This window comes from Argentina silus (assembly GCF_951799395.1).
Source record: "Argentina silus genome assembly, chromosome: 16".
NCBI lineage: Eukaryota > Metazoa > Chordata > Actinopteri > Argentiniformes > Argentinidae > Argentina > Argentina silus.
Genome location: NC_139670.1, coordinates 162,979 through 181,519, shown reverse-complemented (window position 1 = coordinate 181,519; position 18,541 = coordinate 162,979). Strand labels below are relative to the sequence as shown.

Here is an 18,541-nt window from a genome sequence, read left to right as displayed (position 1 = left end):
TTTTAAAAAACTTCCCGTTTTCTAAAACACACAAACAACGTCCCTCTGTGGAGGTGACTGCCACGTGGACAGTCAAAGCCGTTCTGCGGCAGAACGTTTCTGCGGTTCCTCAGTTCACCGCTTCACGTGCACGCGGACGGTCCGCGGCCAGCCGTGCACGTTCCTACTACAGTAGGTCACGGACGCGCGCAGACGCCCGCCCCCCCTCGTGCACCCGGTTTCCACTCAACCGCGCGCGGATCGAGAGGTGGTAAACCGGCCGCAGGTTTCCGTTCAGAAACCTGGACAACAAAACCCGTTTAAACACCGAATGACAACAACACGACCGACAGAACCGGATCCCACCGCTTCACCCTGAACCAGACGCGTCGAGTCGAGCTGAAGACGCCGAGTAATCCGGAGAGAAGCGCGGCTAGCGAGGAGACGCCTGGACGGGGTCGGGTGGTTCGGTTTAACCGAGTCAACGCCAGGACGGCAGCCAGCGAACAAACACTGAACCAGGGTGATCTGTCTTAGTGAGTCGCCTCGTCGTTAGCGAGCTGACTTTCCTGCTCCGCTTCACCAGCAAGGCCACGGCACCGACCGACCGACCGCTAGCTAGCTTAGCCGCTCACCGAGGTTGCTAACAGGCGTCGCGCTCCGTCGTCCTGTGTTTTGATAGCTAACGTTAGCACGCTAGCTTCAGCTAACTCTTTCCTGGAATACATATTTAGGGTGTTTTTTTAACTTGTTTTTTTTGGAGGTTTGGTGCTTGGCTATGTTAAAACCACAACAGCCCGGCTCTGGCGGGCGAAAAACGTCTAACGGGACCTCGGGCCCTGCCGGTATGTCTTCCACGACCAGCGGGATCAACACCAACAGAGCGCCGGTCGGGAGGTGAGTGGAGCTGAAGGCGGGATAGCCGCTCAGGAAAGGCCGGGGATGTTCTCGTGTCTTCAAGGCCTACCGGTCAAAGCAGATGATGTGTGGCGAGTTTAAGTGGGCGTGTCAGGGAATTAGGAATTTCGTTGTCTGTCCAATGAAAGTAGTTTACATATGATCGACAACTCATGCTAGCCAATCAGGGGTTTCATAGCGAGACTGACGTGAACTTTGATAAATAGTTGATAATGTGGAGGCGGGCGAAGAGTTTGATTGAAAGCGTCAACGAGCGAATGAAGTGGAAGAATATGGGAAATTGACAGTTCAGCCCACCACTCATCGTCTTCCGAGCGGAGGGCGTTTGTTATGGGGGGAGTCCAGAGAAGAATAGGCTTTCAGACGCACACATTTTTCTGAGACGATGAACCAGAAAGTGTTTGGCAGAGATTCCCCGGCGGTCTCCTCTCCCAGGTCAGTGGAAACCGAATTCCACATGGAGATATTTGGCGTGTTTATTAGGACCTAAACCGTGGTCGCTATCGCAGGGTGGTCGAGGCGAGGTCGGATATCAACACACTCGATGACATTCACGTCATGTAAACAATGGCGCCATGTGTGTGTTTGAGATCAAACTTTAAAAAGGAAAATAGCCTTAATAAAATCAAACAATAAAAGAGACAGTCGGTTGTTGTTGTCAAGTCCAAGTCACCGATTTCAGCAGTGTAGTATATTCAGTCTGTTCTATTGTGATATACAAGCCGTGTGTGTGTGAGATGGTGTGTGTGTGTTAGGTATTGACAGCTAAGGGCTGTGTTGTGTGTTGTGTCTCAGGAATCGGAGCGGAGTGAAGCCACCGTTCCAGTCCTCTCCGGTGAGTGTGACTGACAGCTGCCGTCTTCCTTTCTCATTCCTGTCTGGAGGTGACAAGTCTATAGGCATGGCAGGAATTATGTCTATAATCTCAGTTTTAAACACTGAATTATTTCTAGATTGCTGACAGGCCATTCCTGTAGGGGGTGTGTGTGTGGGTTACTAACAGTGTTATGTGTTCTCCAGGTGTTTGAGGGAGTCTACAACAACACCAGAATGCTACATTTCCTCACAGCGGTGGTGGTGAGTAACCCAACCCACCCAACATCATGTAGTCACGTAACGTCCCCCCAACCAATGTCTCTCTCTCTCTCTCTGTCTGTCTCTCTCTCTCTCTGTCTGTCTCTCTCTCTCTATCTCTCTCTGTCTCTCTCTCTCTCTGTCTCTCTCTCTGTCTCTCTCTCTGTCTGTCTGTCTCTCTCTCTCTCTCTGTCTCTCTCTCTCTCTCTCTGTCTGTCTCTCTCTGTCTCTCTCTCTCTGTCTGTCTCTCTCTGTCTCTCTCTTTTTATCAGGGCTCCACCTGTGATGTCAGAGTGAAGAACGGCAGTGTGTACGAGGGCATCTTCAAGACCCTCAGCTCACGGGTAACTCACACACACGCCTCTCTGTTTGCTTTTTATTGATGACACAAGACCTGTTAAGCCTCCTGTGTTTGTATGACCCCCCCCCCCTCCCCCCCCCAGTGTGAGCTGGCAGTGGACGCCGTGCACAAGCGTGGTGAGGAGGAGGGGCCAGCCCTGGCCACGCCCCGCAGGGAGGAGATCACTGACACCATGATCTTCAGCCCCGCCGACCTCGTCACCATGATCTGCAGAGACGTAGACCTCAACTACGCCACACAGGGTGAGAGAGAGAGGCTTTACCATGTAAGGGTAGGGTGTTGGGGTGTTAGGGTGTAGGGTGTTGGGATATGGGGGTGTAGGGGGTATGGGGGTGTAGGGGGTATGGGGTTGTAGGGGTATGGGGGTGTAGGGGGTATGGGGTTGTAGGGGTATGGGGTGTAGGGGTATGGGGTTGTGGGGGTTGTAGGGGTATGGGGGTGTAGGGGTATGGGGTTGTGGGGGTAGGGGGTATGGGGGTGTAGGGGGTATGGGGGTATGGGGTTGTAGGGGTATGGGGGTGTAGGGGGTATGGGGTGTTGGGGTTTAGGGGTGTTGGGGTTTAGGGGTGTTGGGGTATGGGGGTGTATGGGGTTTAGGGGTGTTGGGGTATGGGGGTGTATGGGGTTTAGGGGTGTTGGGGTATGGGGTTTAGGGGTGTTGGGGTATGGGGGTTGGGTTTAGTGGATTGTTCCATCTGGTCATTGGGTGGTGGACCACAGAGACAGATTAGTCTCTTCAGACCCCAGCCTGGCTGATTGTGTGATGGTTGTATAAGGGTTGTGTGGTGGTTGTATAAGGGTTGTGTGGTGGTTGTATAAGGGTTGTGTGGTGGTTGTATAAGGGTTGTGTGGTGGTTGTATAAGGGTTGTATAAGGGTTGTGTGGTGGTTGTATAAGGGTTGTGTGGTGGTTGTATAAGGGTTGTGTGGTGGTTGTATAAGGGTTGTGTGGTGTTTGTCCCCAGACGCGTTCACAGACACGGGCATCAGCTCCACGCGTGTCAACGGGGAACACAAGGAGAAGGTTCTGCAGCGCTGGGAGGGAGGGGACAGCAACGGAGAGTTTGACCTGGACAATGATGCTGTGAGACACACACCTAACACACACACACACACCTAACACACACACACACACCTAACACACACACACACACACCTAACACACACACACACACCTAACACACACACACACCTAACACACACACACACCTAACACACACACACACACACACCTAACACACACACACACACACCTAACACACACACACACCTAACACACACACACCTAACACACACCTAACACACACACACACCTAACACACCTACCGAACACACACCCACACCAAACACACACACGCACGTACACACACACATACCTCACACACACACAGCTAACACACACACCGAGCACACACACACACACACCCCACACCCCTAACACACACCCCTAACACACACACACACACACATCTAACACACACGCCCACACCAAACACACACGCCCACACCAAACACACACACACACACCTAACACACACGCCCACACCAAACACACACACACACATACCTAACACACACACATACCTAACACATATACACACCTAACACACACACACCAAATACACACACACACACACCTAACACACACTCACTCTTCAGTCCTACACCTGGTAGTGTTTCCACCATGGTGTGGTCATGTCATGTGACCTGTGTGTGTGTCCTCAGTCCAACGGGTGGGACGCCAACGAGATGTTCCGTTATAACGAGGTCAACTACGGGGTCAAGTCCACCTACGACTCCAGCCTGGCCATGTACACGTAAGTCTGGTGTGTGGTCAGTAATAAGGTGTGTGTGGTCTGGTTGTGGTCATATGACAGTGCTGGGTCAGAGGTCAGAGCCTCTACCAGGGTTGAACAGATGCTTCCTCCCATGTTGACTGTGGAGAACCATGTGGCCCTCCCAGTTGTCCCCAGACGCGTTCACAGACACTCAGGCTGTCTCAGGACCTCAGGCTGTCTCAGGACCTCAGGCTGTCTCAGGACCTCAGGCTGTCTCAGGACCTCAGGCTGTCTCAGGACCTCAGGCTGTCTCAGGACCTCAGGCTGTCTCAGGACCTCAGGCTGTCTCAGGCTGTCTCAGGACCTCAGGCTGTCTCAGGACCTCAGGCTGTCTCAGGACCTCAGGCTGTTGTCAGACTTCCATCCAAGAAGAGAAACTAAAGAGGAGGTTGTCACGGTTACTGAACCCTGCAGCTCAGTCTGTCACTCCCCGCTCCTTCTGCCAGGGTGAAGGACACAGTATTTATCTCTCTCCCTCCCTCTCTCCCCCCTCTCCCCCCCCAGCGTACCTCTGGAGAGAGGCAGCACTGAGGGCTTCCGTCAACGGGAGGCGCGAGCCGCCCGATTGGCCAGTGAGATAGAGTCCAGCCCCCAGTACCGTCACCGTGCCAACCTGGAGAACGAGGAGGGGAAGAGCGAGGAGGACAAGTTCAGCGCTGTGGTCCGGGACCGGGAGGGGGGAGAGAGGGAGAGGGGGAGGGAGAGCCCCCGCGACAGAGGGGAGAGGGGGAGGGACAGTCCCAGCACAGCCAGCAGGTGAGTCTGTCTCTCTGTCTGTCTCTCTGTCTCTGTCTATAGTTGTCCTTAGTGGTAACATGGAATAATCATGGTATATTATCCTCCCCCCCCTCTCTTTCTCCCCCCCTCTCTCTCCCTCCCCCCCCTCCCTCCCTCTCTCTCTCTCTCCCTCCCCTCCCTCTCTCTCTCTCTCTCTCAGGGAAGGTAAATACATTCCGTTGCCCCAGCGAGCGAGGGAGATGGGTGTGTCAGGGGGCAGTTTGAGAGGAGAGAGGGAGCGTGATCGGGGGGAGAGGGGTCAGGGGGGGGGTCCCAGCGCTCGCCTCAGCGGGGGCTACCGCTCCGCCCCCCCCTCCTCGTCCCCCCGCCCCCCCCTGCCCCCGGCCAGCGGCCCCCAGCCCGCCCCCCCCCCCTCAGAGCGCTCCAGCCCCCTGGCAGGCCGAGGGGGGGTCTACCCGCCCCACCACCCCCCCCAGGGCAGCCCCTCCCCCGGCCCCCCCGGCCTGGGCCCCGCCCCCCCCTCAGCCCCCTCCCCCGCCAGCCCCCCCGCCCCCACGCACACACACACTGTCCCACACTCCAACTCCCTCACACACTCACTGCCAGACGCATCCAGGCCCGTCAACGGAGGTGAGTGTGTGTGTGTGTGTGTGTGTGTGTGTGTGTGTGTGTGTGTGTGTGTGTGTGTGTGTGTGTGTGTGTGTGTGTGTGTGTGTTGAAGTGGTGAGTAATCTCCTCCTCCGTCTCAGTGTCATCCAGGACGTCTCCTAAAGCCCAGAGACCACCCCAGTCCAACAGAGCAGCCCGGCCCCCCAACACACACACCACAGGTACACACACACCACAGGTACACACACACACACACACACACACACCACAGGTACACACACACCACAGGTCCCCCCCCCTCCCCAGGGTTGGTGATGTGTGTGTGTGTGTGTCTCTCCTCAGCCTCTCGCTCTCCAAAGTCTGGCACCTCCCAGGACCCGCCCTACCTGGACACCTCCTCTGTCTCCATGCCAACGCAGAAGACCTCTGGCCCCGCCCCTCTCTTCCCCGTAGATGGTAATACTCCTCTCTCTGTTGGTCTCACTTCCTGTCTAGGTGACCAGGATTACAGGGAGCCATGTTTGTAGTCCAGCGATGTCTGGGTGTTGTAGTTCTCTGATGTCTGTGTGTTTCTGCTCCTCAGTGAACGAGATCCTCAACACGGCCAGACAGGACAGACAGGCTGAGAGCCCCAGCACAGAGGACAGCAAGGGTGGGAAAGGTGTGTGTGAGTGCGTGTGTGTCACTTTAGTTAACTGGCCGTCAGAAATATTTTGCCAAAGAAAGCAGAACCGAGAAGTTGTTACCTTTGTAACTTCACCCTCCTCTTCCTCCCCTCCTTCACCCTCCTCTTCCTCCCCTCCTTCACCCTCCTCTTCCTCCCCTCCTTCACCCTCCTCTTCCTCCCCTCATCATCCTCTCTTCTCTTCCAGTTCCCTCCGTTCAGCAGAGGTCCCAGATTGAGGAGCTGAGGAAGTTTGGTAAAGAGTTCAGGGTGAGTTTCTGCTCTTCTCCTCCTGTCACATGACTGTTCCTCTGCTCTTCATTCTGACCCCTGACCCCCCCTTCTCTCTCCCCCCTCCCCCCCCCCCTCCAGCTGCAGCCCAGTGCAGGAGGCTCCAGCCCCAGCGAGCCCCCCCAGCCCAGCCCTGCTAAGCCCTCCCCCTCCGACCATAGCCCCGCCTCCACCCTGGCCCCCAGCCCCTCCCACCCCCAGCCTAGCCCCTCCCCTGCCGAGGACCCCTCTAAGGATCCGCCCCCCGCCTCCAGCGCTGGGCCCATTCCAGACAGGCAGTCGCCAGGGCAACCACAGCCCCCCAGGACCCCTGGAAGTGAGGACGGCAGACAAGAAACAGGAGAGGGCATGTCTGAGTGAGTGATCGGGGGGAGGGGGGGGGATGAGGGAGAGGATGAGGAGGATGAAGCTGACATGATGTGGTCTGTACTAACGGTGTAATTGTGTTCTAACTGTCTCCTCTTCTACTTTTGCTTCCCTCCCCATCTCTCCCTCTCTCCATCAGTCATGTGAAGAAGTCAACTCTGAACCCCAACGCCAAAGAGTTTAACCCCAACAAGCTGCCTCTCACTCTGGTACGACACAACCAACCCTCACCTGACCACAACCAACCCTCACCTGACCACAACCAAGCCTCACCTGACCACAACCAAGCCTCACCTGACCACAACCAACCCTAACCTGGACACAACCAACCCTAACCTGGACACAACCAACCCTGACCTGCAGGCTTTACGTTGAATTATGAAAGCTACAGCAACATCTACAACACCATGTTGATGTGGAACTGTTTCCTGTGTGTGTGTGCGTGTGTGTAGGTGAAGCCCAGCTCGGCCCCCACCCCCCCGCGGCCCACCCCCCCCAGCCCCTCTCTGATGCTGCAGCACCCTGGAGGACAGGGTCCCATCTACAGCACCCCCTACCTTTCCTACGTCTCCCAGATCCACTCTGTCCAGGTACACACACACACACACACACACCCCCAATCACCATCTCACTGTACACACACACACAGCATCACCATCTCACTGTACACACACACACACACACACACACCCCATCACCATCTCACTGTACACACACACACACACACACACACACACACACACACACACACACACACACACACAGCATCACCATCTCACTGTACACACACACACATACATACATACATACATACATACACACACACACACATGGCTAGTATGTGTGTATTGACTGTTGCCTCCTCCCCAGCCTCCCCAGATGTACCAGTACATGTCTACAGTCAACCAGCAGGGCAAATACCCCCGGGCTAAAGGTACGACACACACACACACACACTCTCCATCACCTCCCCCCCCCACACAAAGGCTGCATGCAGTGGTCAGTTCTCTGGTGTGTGTGTGTGTGTGTGTGTGTGTACGTACGTACAGAGAGATGGTGTTGTTGAGTGTGTGTGTGTTGTAGTTCCCCTCCCTGTCACGTTGTTATGCAGTCATGTTTTGGTCTCCCCCAGGCTCGGTGGTGCCCCCCAGGCCGGACCACGCCTCCTCCGGCCCCCCCATCCTGCAGACGGCGGCGGCGGCAGCGGGAGCCCCCCTGGTGGCCTCCCCCTACCCCCCCCAGCAGTACCTCCAGTACACCCCCCAGCAGTACAGCCAGCAGGTCCTGCAGGCCATGGGCCCCTACCCCGGACAGGTGTGTGTGTGTGTCCACCTGTTATCTCCTGATGAGTGTGTAGGTACTGATTCTTCTACCCCCCCCCCCCCCCCCCCCCAGATGTACTCCATGCTGCAGGGCGGGGCCAGGCTGATGGGGCAGGGGGGGGGCCACCCCCAGGCCCTCGGCCCCCCAGGAGGACCTCAGTTCCCTGGCCAGGGGGAGGGGCCACAGGGACCCCAGCAGGGCATCTATGGTGAGACTACATACTACCACTACATTTAGCAGACGCCTTTATCCGAAGCGACTTACAACAAATACATTTGTTTAAGTAAGTGAATCATCTGAACATCAGTCATCATAAGAAAGTAATCAATGCTCAGACCAGGGTTGGGGTTAGGGACCAGGAGCTATTGGCCGTCACAATGCTAGAAGAAGGAAACATTACTTTTATATTTATTTATTTTTTAAACAGGAGAGAAACTTGTACAGGGGGGTAGTGGGGGTGAAGAGGTCTTTAGGAGGGACCGTTAAGATGTAGCCTGAAGAGATGGGTCTTCAATCTACGGCGGAAGATTGGTAGTGACTCTGCAGTCCTGACAGCAGTGGGAAGCTCGTTCTACCAGCAAGGCGCCAGGACGGTGAAAAGCCGTGACCGAGTAGTGCGGCCGCTGCATCCACGTAGAGGCGGCGGTGCCAGGCGGGCAGCCGAGGTGGATGAGCGGAGTGATCTTGCAGGGGTTTGGGGGCTAACCATTGCTTGCGAGTAGGGAGGGGCTGTTCCCTTTGCCGCCCGGTAGGCGAGCACCAGGGTCTTGAATTTGATGCGAGCTGCTACCGGGAGCCAGTGAAGGGTGCAGAAGAGGGGAGTGACATGGGAGAATTTGGGGAGATTGAGACGGGTGGCAGCGTTCTGGATGAGCTGCAGTGGTCTGATGGCGGAGGCGGGGAGTCCAGCCAAGAGTGCGTTGCAGTAGTCAAGGCGAGAGATCACAAGTGTTTGGACCAAAAGTTGTGCTGCTTCTCTGGTGAGGAATGGACGTATCCTTCTGATGTTGTAGAGGAAGAATCTACAGGAGCGTGCTGTCGCTGTGATGTTCGCCACACAGGATAATGGTTGTCAAGGATCACCCCAAGGTTCTTGGCTGTCTGGGAGGAGGTCACAGTAGAGTTTTCTACTGTGATGGAGAAGTCTTGGAGAGGGCAGGCTTTCCCTGGGAGGAAGAGCAGCTCAGTCTAGTTAAGGTTGAGCTTGAGGTAGTGGGCTGACATCCAAGCAGAAATGTCTGCAAGACACGCAGAGACACGTGTCGCCAGCTGTGAGTCAGAAGGGGGAAAAGAGAGAAAGAGTTGAGTGTCGTCTGCGTAGCTGTGGTAGGAGAAACCATGGGGGCAGGTGGATGTAACCAGTTTTAGAACATCAGGGGGGGAAAATCTGATAAACCAGAGACCAGGTGTAGCACAGTGGATTTGGGAGGAGAGGCAGCAGTGTTGGTGAGAGGTAGAGAGAAAGAGCTGCTAATGTCATCAACCTTCTTCTCAAAGTAGGTGACAAAGTCATCCGCAGACAGGGAGGAGGGGGAGGAGGTGGGTTGAGGAGTGAGGAAAATGTGGAGAACAGTTTCCTTGGGTCAGAGACAGAGGATTGAATTTTGGAATGGTAGTAAGAAGCTTTAGCAGCTGATGCAGATGGTGTAGTTGAGGAGGAGAGAGAGATAAGGTTCTAGGTCATCAGGGAGGCCAGTTTTTCTCCATTTCCTCTCAGCTGCCCGGAGCCCTATTCTACAAGCTTGCAGGGTTTCAGACAGCCAAGGAGCGTGTGGAGAGGATGGTGCCGGCCTTGAGATCTGTGGACAGAGAGAGTCTAAGGATGAGGAAAGAGAGGACAGGAGGGTGGAGGAGGCTGCATCAGTGGAAAGAAGAGGGAAGGATTGAACAGATGGTAGGGCGGATAAGACAGAGGAAGAGAGAGCGGTGAGGGAGAGGATGCGCAGGTTGTGACGAGAGGACACAGTGTGGGTAGAGACTGACTGGGAGGGGGAGGATTTGAGAGGAAGGGAGAAGGATAAAGAGGGGTAACAGTAAGGTTGGAGGTATGGGAGGCTCTGGTGAAGACAAGGTTGAGCTGATTGCCCGCCTTATGAGTCAGGGGAGAGAAGGTCAAGAACTCCAGACGAGTGAAGCTTCTCTGACTTGGTAGTCACCCAGTAGTGAGAGCGGTGTACCGTCCTCAGGAAAGAAGCTGAGAAGGACATCCATCTCATCTAAGAAGTGGCCAAGCTGACCTGCTGGACGATAGATAACAACAATGTGAAGTTTGACAGGGGAGGTGACAGAAACAGCATGGAATTGGAAGGTGGATATGGACAGGTGTGACAGGGGAAGAACATTATGTGACCACTTAGGTGAGATGAGGAATGTAGATGTAGCTAGCGCTCAATACACAAAAAATAAAAAAAGAATCCAATAGAATAGAAATACTTAGTTGTTTGGCCTTCCTCTCAGGCCTTCCTTCCTCTCAGGCCTTCCTTCCTCCCAGGCCTTCCTCGATGGACTCCACAGACTGACTCCTTCATCTTCATGTCAGGAGGCTGTCGCTCTGTGACCGTCAAGAGAGAAATGTAGATTCTGTGATTGCTGATGACTAGCAGGGTAGCAGCCCCTCCCACCTGACGATCAGTTAACGACCAGACAGGTTTCACCACTCAATCCCAAATGTATCAGTCCTGGTCCAGGGTGAGCAGGAGTTAAATACCTGGCAGGATAGTGTCAGGCCCTCCCACTGGAGATTGACAGCAATTCACAGCAATTGGCTTCAAACAGATGGCTTTCAATAGAAACTAGGTTCTGAGCTGAAGGCAGGATCACACAGCAAAATACACAAGCTACCAACAGCACACTGACTTTAAACCAGATAAAACTAACTTACTTAGACTGGAGAACAGGCTTCACCACTCACTCAATCCCAAATGTACCACTACACACTAATACTACACTCTACACACTCATCCTACTCTCTCTCTCTCCCTCTCTCCCCAGCTGACAGAACTGCTTCAACATGCTGCACAGTTGGAATGTTCGGAATGTATAAAGTGCTTCTCAGTGAACATATTGTTCTCTCTCTCCCCCCCCTCTCCCTCTCTCCAGCCCCCCAGTCCTTCTCCCACCACTCTGGACCGGTCCACCAGCCTCAGCCCTCCTCCACCCCCACAGGCAACCAGCCCCCCCCCCAGCACTCTGCACCCAGCCCTGGACAGGTAACACACGCACACACACCTCAGCACACACACACACACACACACCTCAGCATGTACACACACCTCAACACACACACACACACACACACACACCTCAGCATGTACACACCTCAACACACACACCTCAACACACACACACCTCAACACACACACACCTCAGCATGTACACACACCTCAACACACACACACACACGCTCTTCTAGTGCTCTCTGCCTCTCCTGTCATGGTGAATCATTTCCATGGTTCTTCTGAAGTCAACATCAATTTCCATGTTGTTTTCTGCTGCACTGAACTAACCCTCTCTCTCTCTCTCTCCCCCCCTCTCTCCCTCCCCCCCCCTCTCTCTCCCTCTCCCCCCCCCCCCCCCCCCTTCAGAACGCCCAGCCTGGCCCCCAGCCTCAGTCTCTGTACCACTCAGGGCCCTTGTCGGCCCCCACCCCCCCTAACCTGCCCCCGGGCCACACCTCCCCCCAGGCCTCCTACCCCCTGCAAGGCTACAGCCTCCACAGTCACCAGGGTCTCACACACACCTACCCCGGCCTGGGCCTCTCACAGGTAACACACACACAGCTTCAGATGCCTCATGGCTTGTATTGAGGACTAATGGAAATTAGTCTAACTCGTCTGGAGTCTAACTACTGTAACCTCTGTCTCTCTCTCTCTCTCTCTCTCTCTCTCTCCCCCCCCAGGCTCATGTCCAGGGTGCCATGTCTGGCCCCCACCACTCAGGGAGCCACGCCCACCCCCAGGTGGTGATGCTACAGGCCCCGCCCCCCCAGCAGGGCCCCGCCTCCGTACAGCAGCACCAGCACAGCCAGCAGGGGGCGCACCAACACTTCTACATCGGACACCCCCAGGGTAATAACACAGTAATAACACCCCCAGGGTAGTAATACTATAATACATAGAACAGTAATAACTGACACGTGTGTGTGTGTCTGTGTGTGTGTGTCCTCAGCCATGCAGGTCCAGGCCCACCCCTCCCAGTTCCACCCCCCAGGGAACTGACCTCCCCTGAAACAACCCAACAGGACGTGACATCACCACATTGACGGGGCTCGTGGGGAGGAAGACGATCCTCTCCTGACCTTCATCACTCCATCCTCCCTCTCCTGACCTTCATCACTCCATCCTCTGCTGCAGCCCGGCCCAGGAGGAGGAGGAGGAGGAACGTGACCAGTGGTCCAGACCTCCTCTCCAATGCCACCGTGGTCAGGAGAGACAGACACGTCGTCATGGGAGATCAGACTCTTGGCTCAGACAAACGTTCAGAAGAAACATGAAAAACTGTCATAGTTCTGTCTCTCTGAGGGGGGGGGGTGGGGGGTGGAGGAGAGAGGAGGGGATTTTTAGAGAAACATTTGACCCTTTTTTATCTGTCCCCCTGTAGACACGCCCCTTTCCTCTCTCTTAGGGAAATATTAAATAATAAAAATATGGAAAATGCAAAAAAAAAAGATTAAAACAACAATGACCAAAAAATAAAGTTTTAAACTTACTACAGAAACATTGTGTTGAAGTCAGTTTGTTTTTTATTTAAATCTCATGAATTTCTGAACATTGTTATTGAGATGTAGTCACATGACCAACCAGGTTAATGAGCGTTTAGGAGGATTTCAAACAAGCTCCTCCCTCTGAGCCGCATAATTGGTCACATGACATAAGAGGCTGGTCCTGTGGTCTATGCTAGGCTAACCCAGCTAGCTCTTTAGCTCAGTGTGACAGGAAGTACAGCTCCTTAGCACTGCTCTCCAGGCGGGCCCGGTACTCCAGGTTGCTATAGTTACCGGGGGGGACCCCCTCTGTGCCGTAGAGAAGACCCCAACAGCAGGCAGCAATCACAGCTGTACTGTCACTGTCACCTGGGGGGGGGGGGAGGAGGGGAGGGAGACATGGTCATATATCACTGTCACCTGGGGGGGGGGGGGGGGGGGAGACATGGTCATATATCACTGTCACCTGGGGGGGGGGGGGGAGGGAGACATGGTCATATATCACTGTCACCTGGGGGGGGGGGGGGGGGGGACATGGTCATATATCACTGTCACCTGGGGGGGGGGGAGGGAGACATGGTCATATATCACTGTCACCTGGGGGGGAGACATGGTCATATATCACTGTCACCTGGGGGGGGGGGAGGAGGGGAGGGAGACATGGTCATATATCACTGTCACCTGGGGGGGGGGCTCCAGACATGTGACACAGACAGAGACAGTGATGGCAGAGGCTCCTCCCCCAGCTGGACCACCTGCCCACAGCCTGGAGGAAGTCCTGAGGACGCCACGCCTGGTCCTTTGCTGTTGACCTCTGACCTGTGTCCCATTGTTAGAATGATCCAGACCATTATTTGAGTTTCTCGGTGGGCCACAGAGGCGTGGTTAACAACACGTAGAGTCACAGGGTTCAGGTTGGACCACGCCTGAGCACGGTCACCTACTGGGAACCCTTAAAGCAGGGGCGCCCAATACGTTGATTACGATCGACCGGTCGATCGCGAGAGTAGTGCGGGTCGATCGCGTGACATTAAAAAAATCACGTCGTATTACGATGTGATTTCTTTTTTTACGACGGACATTTGTGCTTCAGCGGTACGAGGCAGTTGAGCCAGTGTGAGTGCGCCACTTGATTGACGTCCAATGCGGCCAGTCTGAGATCGCTTCTCTTCTACGGGTCACGTGTCACCAAGCACTCACGGTTAAACGCGCTACTGCAAAACTCCCGCGAGCTCAGTGACCCAGTCAACCTCCAACTTCTACATCCTCAAGAAGGGATGGAAGAATGAGTGGCGGAGCTGGACCAAGTAAGAAGCCAAAAACTTACCACTTCCATGCGGAATGGGAGGAGGACCTTTTTTTCACCATGTCTCATATATATATATAGCATTTTTTAATGTAGGTAGATCATTTATATATATTAATGTAGGTAGATCATTTATATATATTAATGTAGGTAGATCATTTTGACCTGGTCATTTTGAAAGGTGTGGGCACCCCTGGTCTAAAGGATCTAGGATCCCAGTCTGTCACACAGGGATGAGCAAATCACTATCAATCATTATTAACCATCAAATAGATTTTGGAGTCAGACGTAACGTGATGTTAACTTGTGTTAGTAGGTCATGTGACCACTAATGGTTCTGGGGAGTAAATGGATGTTTTTCTTCCATCCTTCATCCTCTCCTCCGTCCCCAATTCGCTTCCTGCTCAAAGCGCATTGGAGGAGAACAACTAAGTCCCTCCCCTTAGATATTCTCCTCCAATGAGAAGATGAGTGGAGGACAGAGGTGTGTTCTGTCCCGCCCCCAGGGCCACACCCCCCAGTGTTGACCTCTCACCTCCGTGGAACCCCGCCCTGCTCATCAGCTCCTCCCAGTTAGGGCCCGCCCCCAGTAGAGCATCCAGGGCGATCATTGGAGCGTCGTGGCCGCTACGCCCTGCCCACCCCGACAGGCTGAAGCTCTGATAGGCCATGTCTCTCTCAGCAGGCCCATAGGGGGCGGGCCAGACCACAGGCCCCGCCCCTTCAGACAGACCCCTCTGCTCCAGGTACCTTCAGGGAGGGGAGAGAGGGAGAATCTAATGTCTCCATAGTGTTCTAATCTGTGTTAACCTGTGTCTGTTGATCTGTGTTAACCTGTGTCTGTTAATCTGTGTTAACCTGTGTCTGTTGATCTGTGTTAACCTGTGTCTGTTGACATGTTAATCTGTGTTAATCTGTGTTAATCTCACCACTCCCACTTCTCAGTGAAGTATCCCCAGTCTCTCTGCGTCTCCATGACAGCGAAGCCCTGTGACTCAACAAAGCTCTTGGCAATTGGACAGGCCTCACTGATCAGGCCCCACCCCCAGCTAATGATTGGCCGGCGCTGGACAGCGTAGGAGGTGAAGAGGGCTGTCGCCACGGCGCCCAGGAACCCGGTCGGGTGGGGGTGTGTCATCCTGCCCGTCTCCACGGCAACAGCTAGCAGGGAGCCGAGCTGGTCTGGATGTGGGAACCTGGAGGAAGAGGGGGCAGGTAGGGTAGAGGTTGGGGTAGGGTAGAGGTAGGGTAGAGGTAAGGTAGAGGTTGGGGTAGGGTAGAGGTAGGGTAGAGGTTGGGGTAGGGTAGAGGTAGGGTAGAGGTAGGGTAGAGGTTGGGGTAGGGTAGAGGTAGGGTAGAGGTTGGGGTAGGGTAGAGGTAGGGTAGAGTTAGGGTAGAGGTTAGGGTAGGGTAGAGGTAGGGTTAAGGTAGGATTAAGATAGGGTTAAGGTAGGGTTAAGGTAGAGGGAGGGTACAGGTAGGGTTAAGGTAGAGTAGAGGTAGGGTTAAGGTAGGGCAGAGGTAGGGTTAAGGTAGGGTTAAGGTCGGGTTAAGATAGGGTAGAGGTAGGGTTAAGGTAGGGTAGAGGTAGGGTAGAGGTAGGGTTAAGGTAGGGTAGAGGTAGGGTAGAGGTAGGGTTAAGGTAGGGTAGAGGTAGGGTAGAGGTAGGGTTAAGGTAGGGTAGAGGTAGAGGTAGAGGCAGCTTCTATTTCCAACATGTTAGCAGATGTTGAGCTACGACCACTTGCTCTGTGACTACTTTAGCCAGTCCCCCCCCACCCCTCCCCCCCCCCTGTACCCACCCTAAGCCCCCCCCCCCTCCCTTCACCTCAGGCCGATGCACATGGACCTCATGGCCGCTCCACAGCCGGTTCCCTCAGGGTTGTAGGGCACCCTGTACCCCCCCTCCTCCCCTGGCCTCAGCTGGGACACGCCTGACACACAGGTTAGGGAGAGACAGACAGGTTAAACACTCCTGAGAGACAGACAGGTTAAACACTCCTGAGAGACAGACAGGTCAGACACTCCTGTGAGACAGACAGGTCATACACTCCTGAGAGACAGACAGGTCAGACACTCCTGGAACAGAGCAGACATAGAGACTAAAAGCCTATTTTGATCAGAGTAGAGACATGTGATCTAGTGTTCCCTGCTTTCCAGGTGGCCATCACAGTTCTGACAGACAGACAGACAGACAGACAGACAGACAGACAGACAGACAGACAGGTGTCATGTGACCTAGGATGCTGGAGGGCCCAGGCTTCCTCCCCTCCATGTCCTTCATCCCTTCAACGTAACGAGCTGCCACTTCCTGCAGAAGCTCCTCCCCTTCCTTCCCTGAGAGACAACAGTATTAACATCAGTCTCCTACCGTAGGTCCTGTAGTAGTACAGGACTAACATCAGTCTCCTACCGTAGGTCCTGTAGTAGTACAGGACTAACATCAGCACTGTTGTGTATATTATTATTATCAGTAGTCCTGTTAAGTATTGGAGTCTGTTGCGTGATCACGCCCCTCTCACATGTGGCCACACCCCTCTCACATGTGGTCACGCCCCTCTCACATGTGGTCATGCCCCTCTCACATGTGGTCACGCCCCTCTCATATGTGGCCACACCTCTCTCACATGTGGTCACGCCCCTCTCACCAGTGGCCACGCCCCTCTCGCATATGGCCACGCCCCTCTCACCTGTGGCCAGTCCTTCTGCTGTGGCCAGGTGCAGGACGGTATCATCACTGACTGGCCAATCAGGAAGCTGCACTGTGATGTTCTTCAGCCCGCCCAGATCCGCCAGCTCCTGATAGGTCAGAAGTTAATGATGATCCTCCAACTCCTAGTCCCATGAAACTAATCTACTCTTAATGGTGATTGGTTATAACTGGTGAATGGCTGGTGCTGATTGGTCGTACCTGGTGAATGGCTGGTCCTGATTGGTTGTACTCCCACATCTGGTTCCGGTATCCGAGGGCGTCTCCAACCCCGCTGAGCAACATGGCCGACTGGTAGTCATGGAGACTGGCGGGACTGGGGAGGAGAGGAAGAAGACAGGAAATGACCTTTAGTGTCAGTGAGGTTAGGGTTCCTGCTGTCTCACCTCTGAACAGTCACCTGGAACGTTTAGATACAAACCAGACATTATTTTGCTGGCTGTTACATTTTACTTGTTTCATTTGTCCTACAAGAGAGTCATGGAACAATATTCCCTTTGTTGGAAGTCATCATAGTTCTGAGGAAAATAATATTACTATGAATGACAGTCAACCCGCCTGGCCTGGCCTCGCCTGGCCTCGCCTGGCCTCGCCTGGCCTCGCCTGGCCTCGCCTGGCCTCGCCTGGCCTCGCCGCTTCACTCACCGATCCATCGAGCTTCTCCCCGACCGGCGGCGCACAACTCTGTCTACCTTCTTGTTTTCGCTTCCGGTCTTCTGAAGAAACAAATCATATACAGAAATAAATATTGCAGAGACGTTATAAAGACTCTTTAATGATTGAATGTGAGAAGCGCAGAATCCATAACAGCTCCGACCAGAAGCTTGTTTCTATATTTAGAGATTTGCTGTTTCAGCAGAAGTCTGAAAGTTACTGTCGGACTCAACTTTCCTCAGATCGTCAGACTCTTTCTGCGGTGCGACATTATAATGAACATGTTCTAGCTGTTAATAACGATACACACAGACAGTGAACATGTATCTCTTAGCATAATTATCATAATTTGATTTAATTTATTTTATAATTTAGAATAATGCAAAACCGCGATTATGTCATAATGTGCTGTTTTATCTGCGTGTAGGTCTGTTGGATTATAAATCTTTGTGAACGCTAAATTGTGGATCAATCCTCTCTGTAGGATTCCCTCCATGACTGGTCGGTTCTGTAACGGACCAGAGAGTCTATGAAGTCCAGAACCTTCTGAGCAGTATTCTGATCTCTGTTCTGCTGTTGTCTGTTCTGCTGTGATTCACCGTGCTCTCCACCAGGTGGCGCTGCTCCTCTAAACTCCATATTAAATCACAAGTATTTATAGAGCGCTTTTATAAAACAACTGTCCAAAGCGCTTTAAACAGCAGAAGCACAGACCCCAAACAGCAGAATGGGGGGGTGGGGGGGCATGGGGGGGGGCATGGGGGGGTGGGGGTGGGGGGGGGGCATGGGGGGGTGGAGAGGGGGGGGTGGGGGGGGCATGGGGGGGGTGGAGAGGTATAGGAGCCTGGAGGTTATTTATCACATGAGTTGTCAGGGGTGATAAAGCTGATGGAGATTGAGACTCTGTGTGTGTGTGTGTGTGTGTGTGTGTGTGTGTGTGTGTGTGTGTGTGTGTGTGTGTGTGTGTGTGTGTGTGTGTGTGTGTGAGAGAGAAAGTGAGTGTTTGTGT

At 53.9% G+C, this 18,541-nt stretch overlaps 2 protein-coding genes across 4 annotated transcripts; one reads left to right on the top strand and one right to left on the bottom strand.

Moving 5' to 3' along the window:
* The first annotated feature begins 227 nt into the window (after window positions 1-227).
* On the top strand, window positions 228-12,833 carry LOC310817232 (ataxin-2-like protein). Of its 3 annotated transcripts, none has more exons than XM_083687679.1 (23): window positions 229-876; window positions 1,693-1,732; window positions 1,918-1,974; window positions 2,244-2,315; window positions 2,415-2,574; window positions 3,297-3,415; window positions 4,057-4,148; window positions 4,674-4,925; window positions 5,107-5,537; window positions 5,657-5,737; window positions 5,859-5,972; window positions 6,100-6,177; window positions 6,389-6,450; window positions 6,553-6,827; window positions 6,977-7,046; window positions 7,290-7,427; window positions 7,708-7,771; window positions 7,949-8,151; window positions 8,233-8,368; window positions 11,260-11,369; window positions 11,745-11,924; window positions 12,059-12,227; window positions 12,328-12,833. In XM_083687679.1, the coding sequence occupies exons 1-23, from the start codon at window positions 758-760 to the stop codon at window positions 12,375-12,377; spliced, it is 3,072 nt and encodes a 1,023-aa protein (XP_083543805.1). In that variant the 5' UTR covers window positions 229-757; the 3' UTR covers window positions 12,378-12,833. The 3 variants fall into 3 exon arrangements, with proteins under 3 accessions (XP_083543804.1, XP_083543805.1, XP_083543806.1); XM_083687680.1 differs by having other exon boundaries at window positions 230-876; window positions 7,970-8,151; window positions 12,328-12,832; XM_083687678.1 differs by having other exon boundaries at window positions 228-876; window positions 7,970-8,368.
* Window positions 12,834-13,049: 216 nt separating this feature from the next.
* On the bottom strand, window positions 13,050-18,102 carry adprh (ADP-ribosylarginine hydrolase). Its single transcript, XM_083687786.1, has 9 exons — window positions 18,076-18,102; window positions 17,524-17,594; window positions 17,080-17,194; window positions 16,859-16,967; window positions 16,407-16,505; window positions 15,997-16,102; window positions 15,098-15,364; window positions 14,704-14,918; window positions 13,050-13,231 (listed from the first exon to the last, which is right to left on the bottom strand). The coding sequence occupies exons 2-9, from the start codon at window positions 17,529-17,531 to the stop codon at window positions 13,083-13,085; spliced, it is 1,068 nt and encodes a 355-aa protein (XP_083543912.1). The 5' UTR covers window positions 17,532-17,594; window positions 18,076-18,102; the 3' UTR covers window positions 13,050-13,082.
* Between the last annotated feature and the right edge of the window lie 439 nt (window positions 18,103-18,541).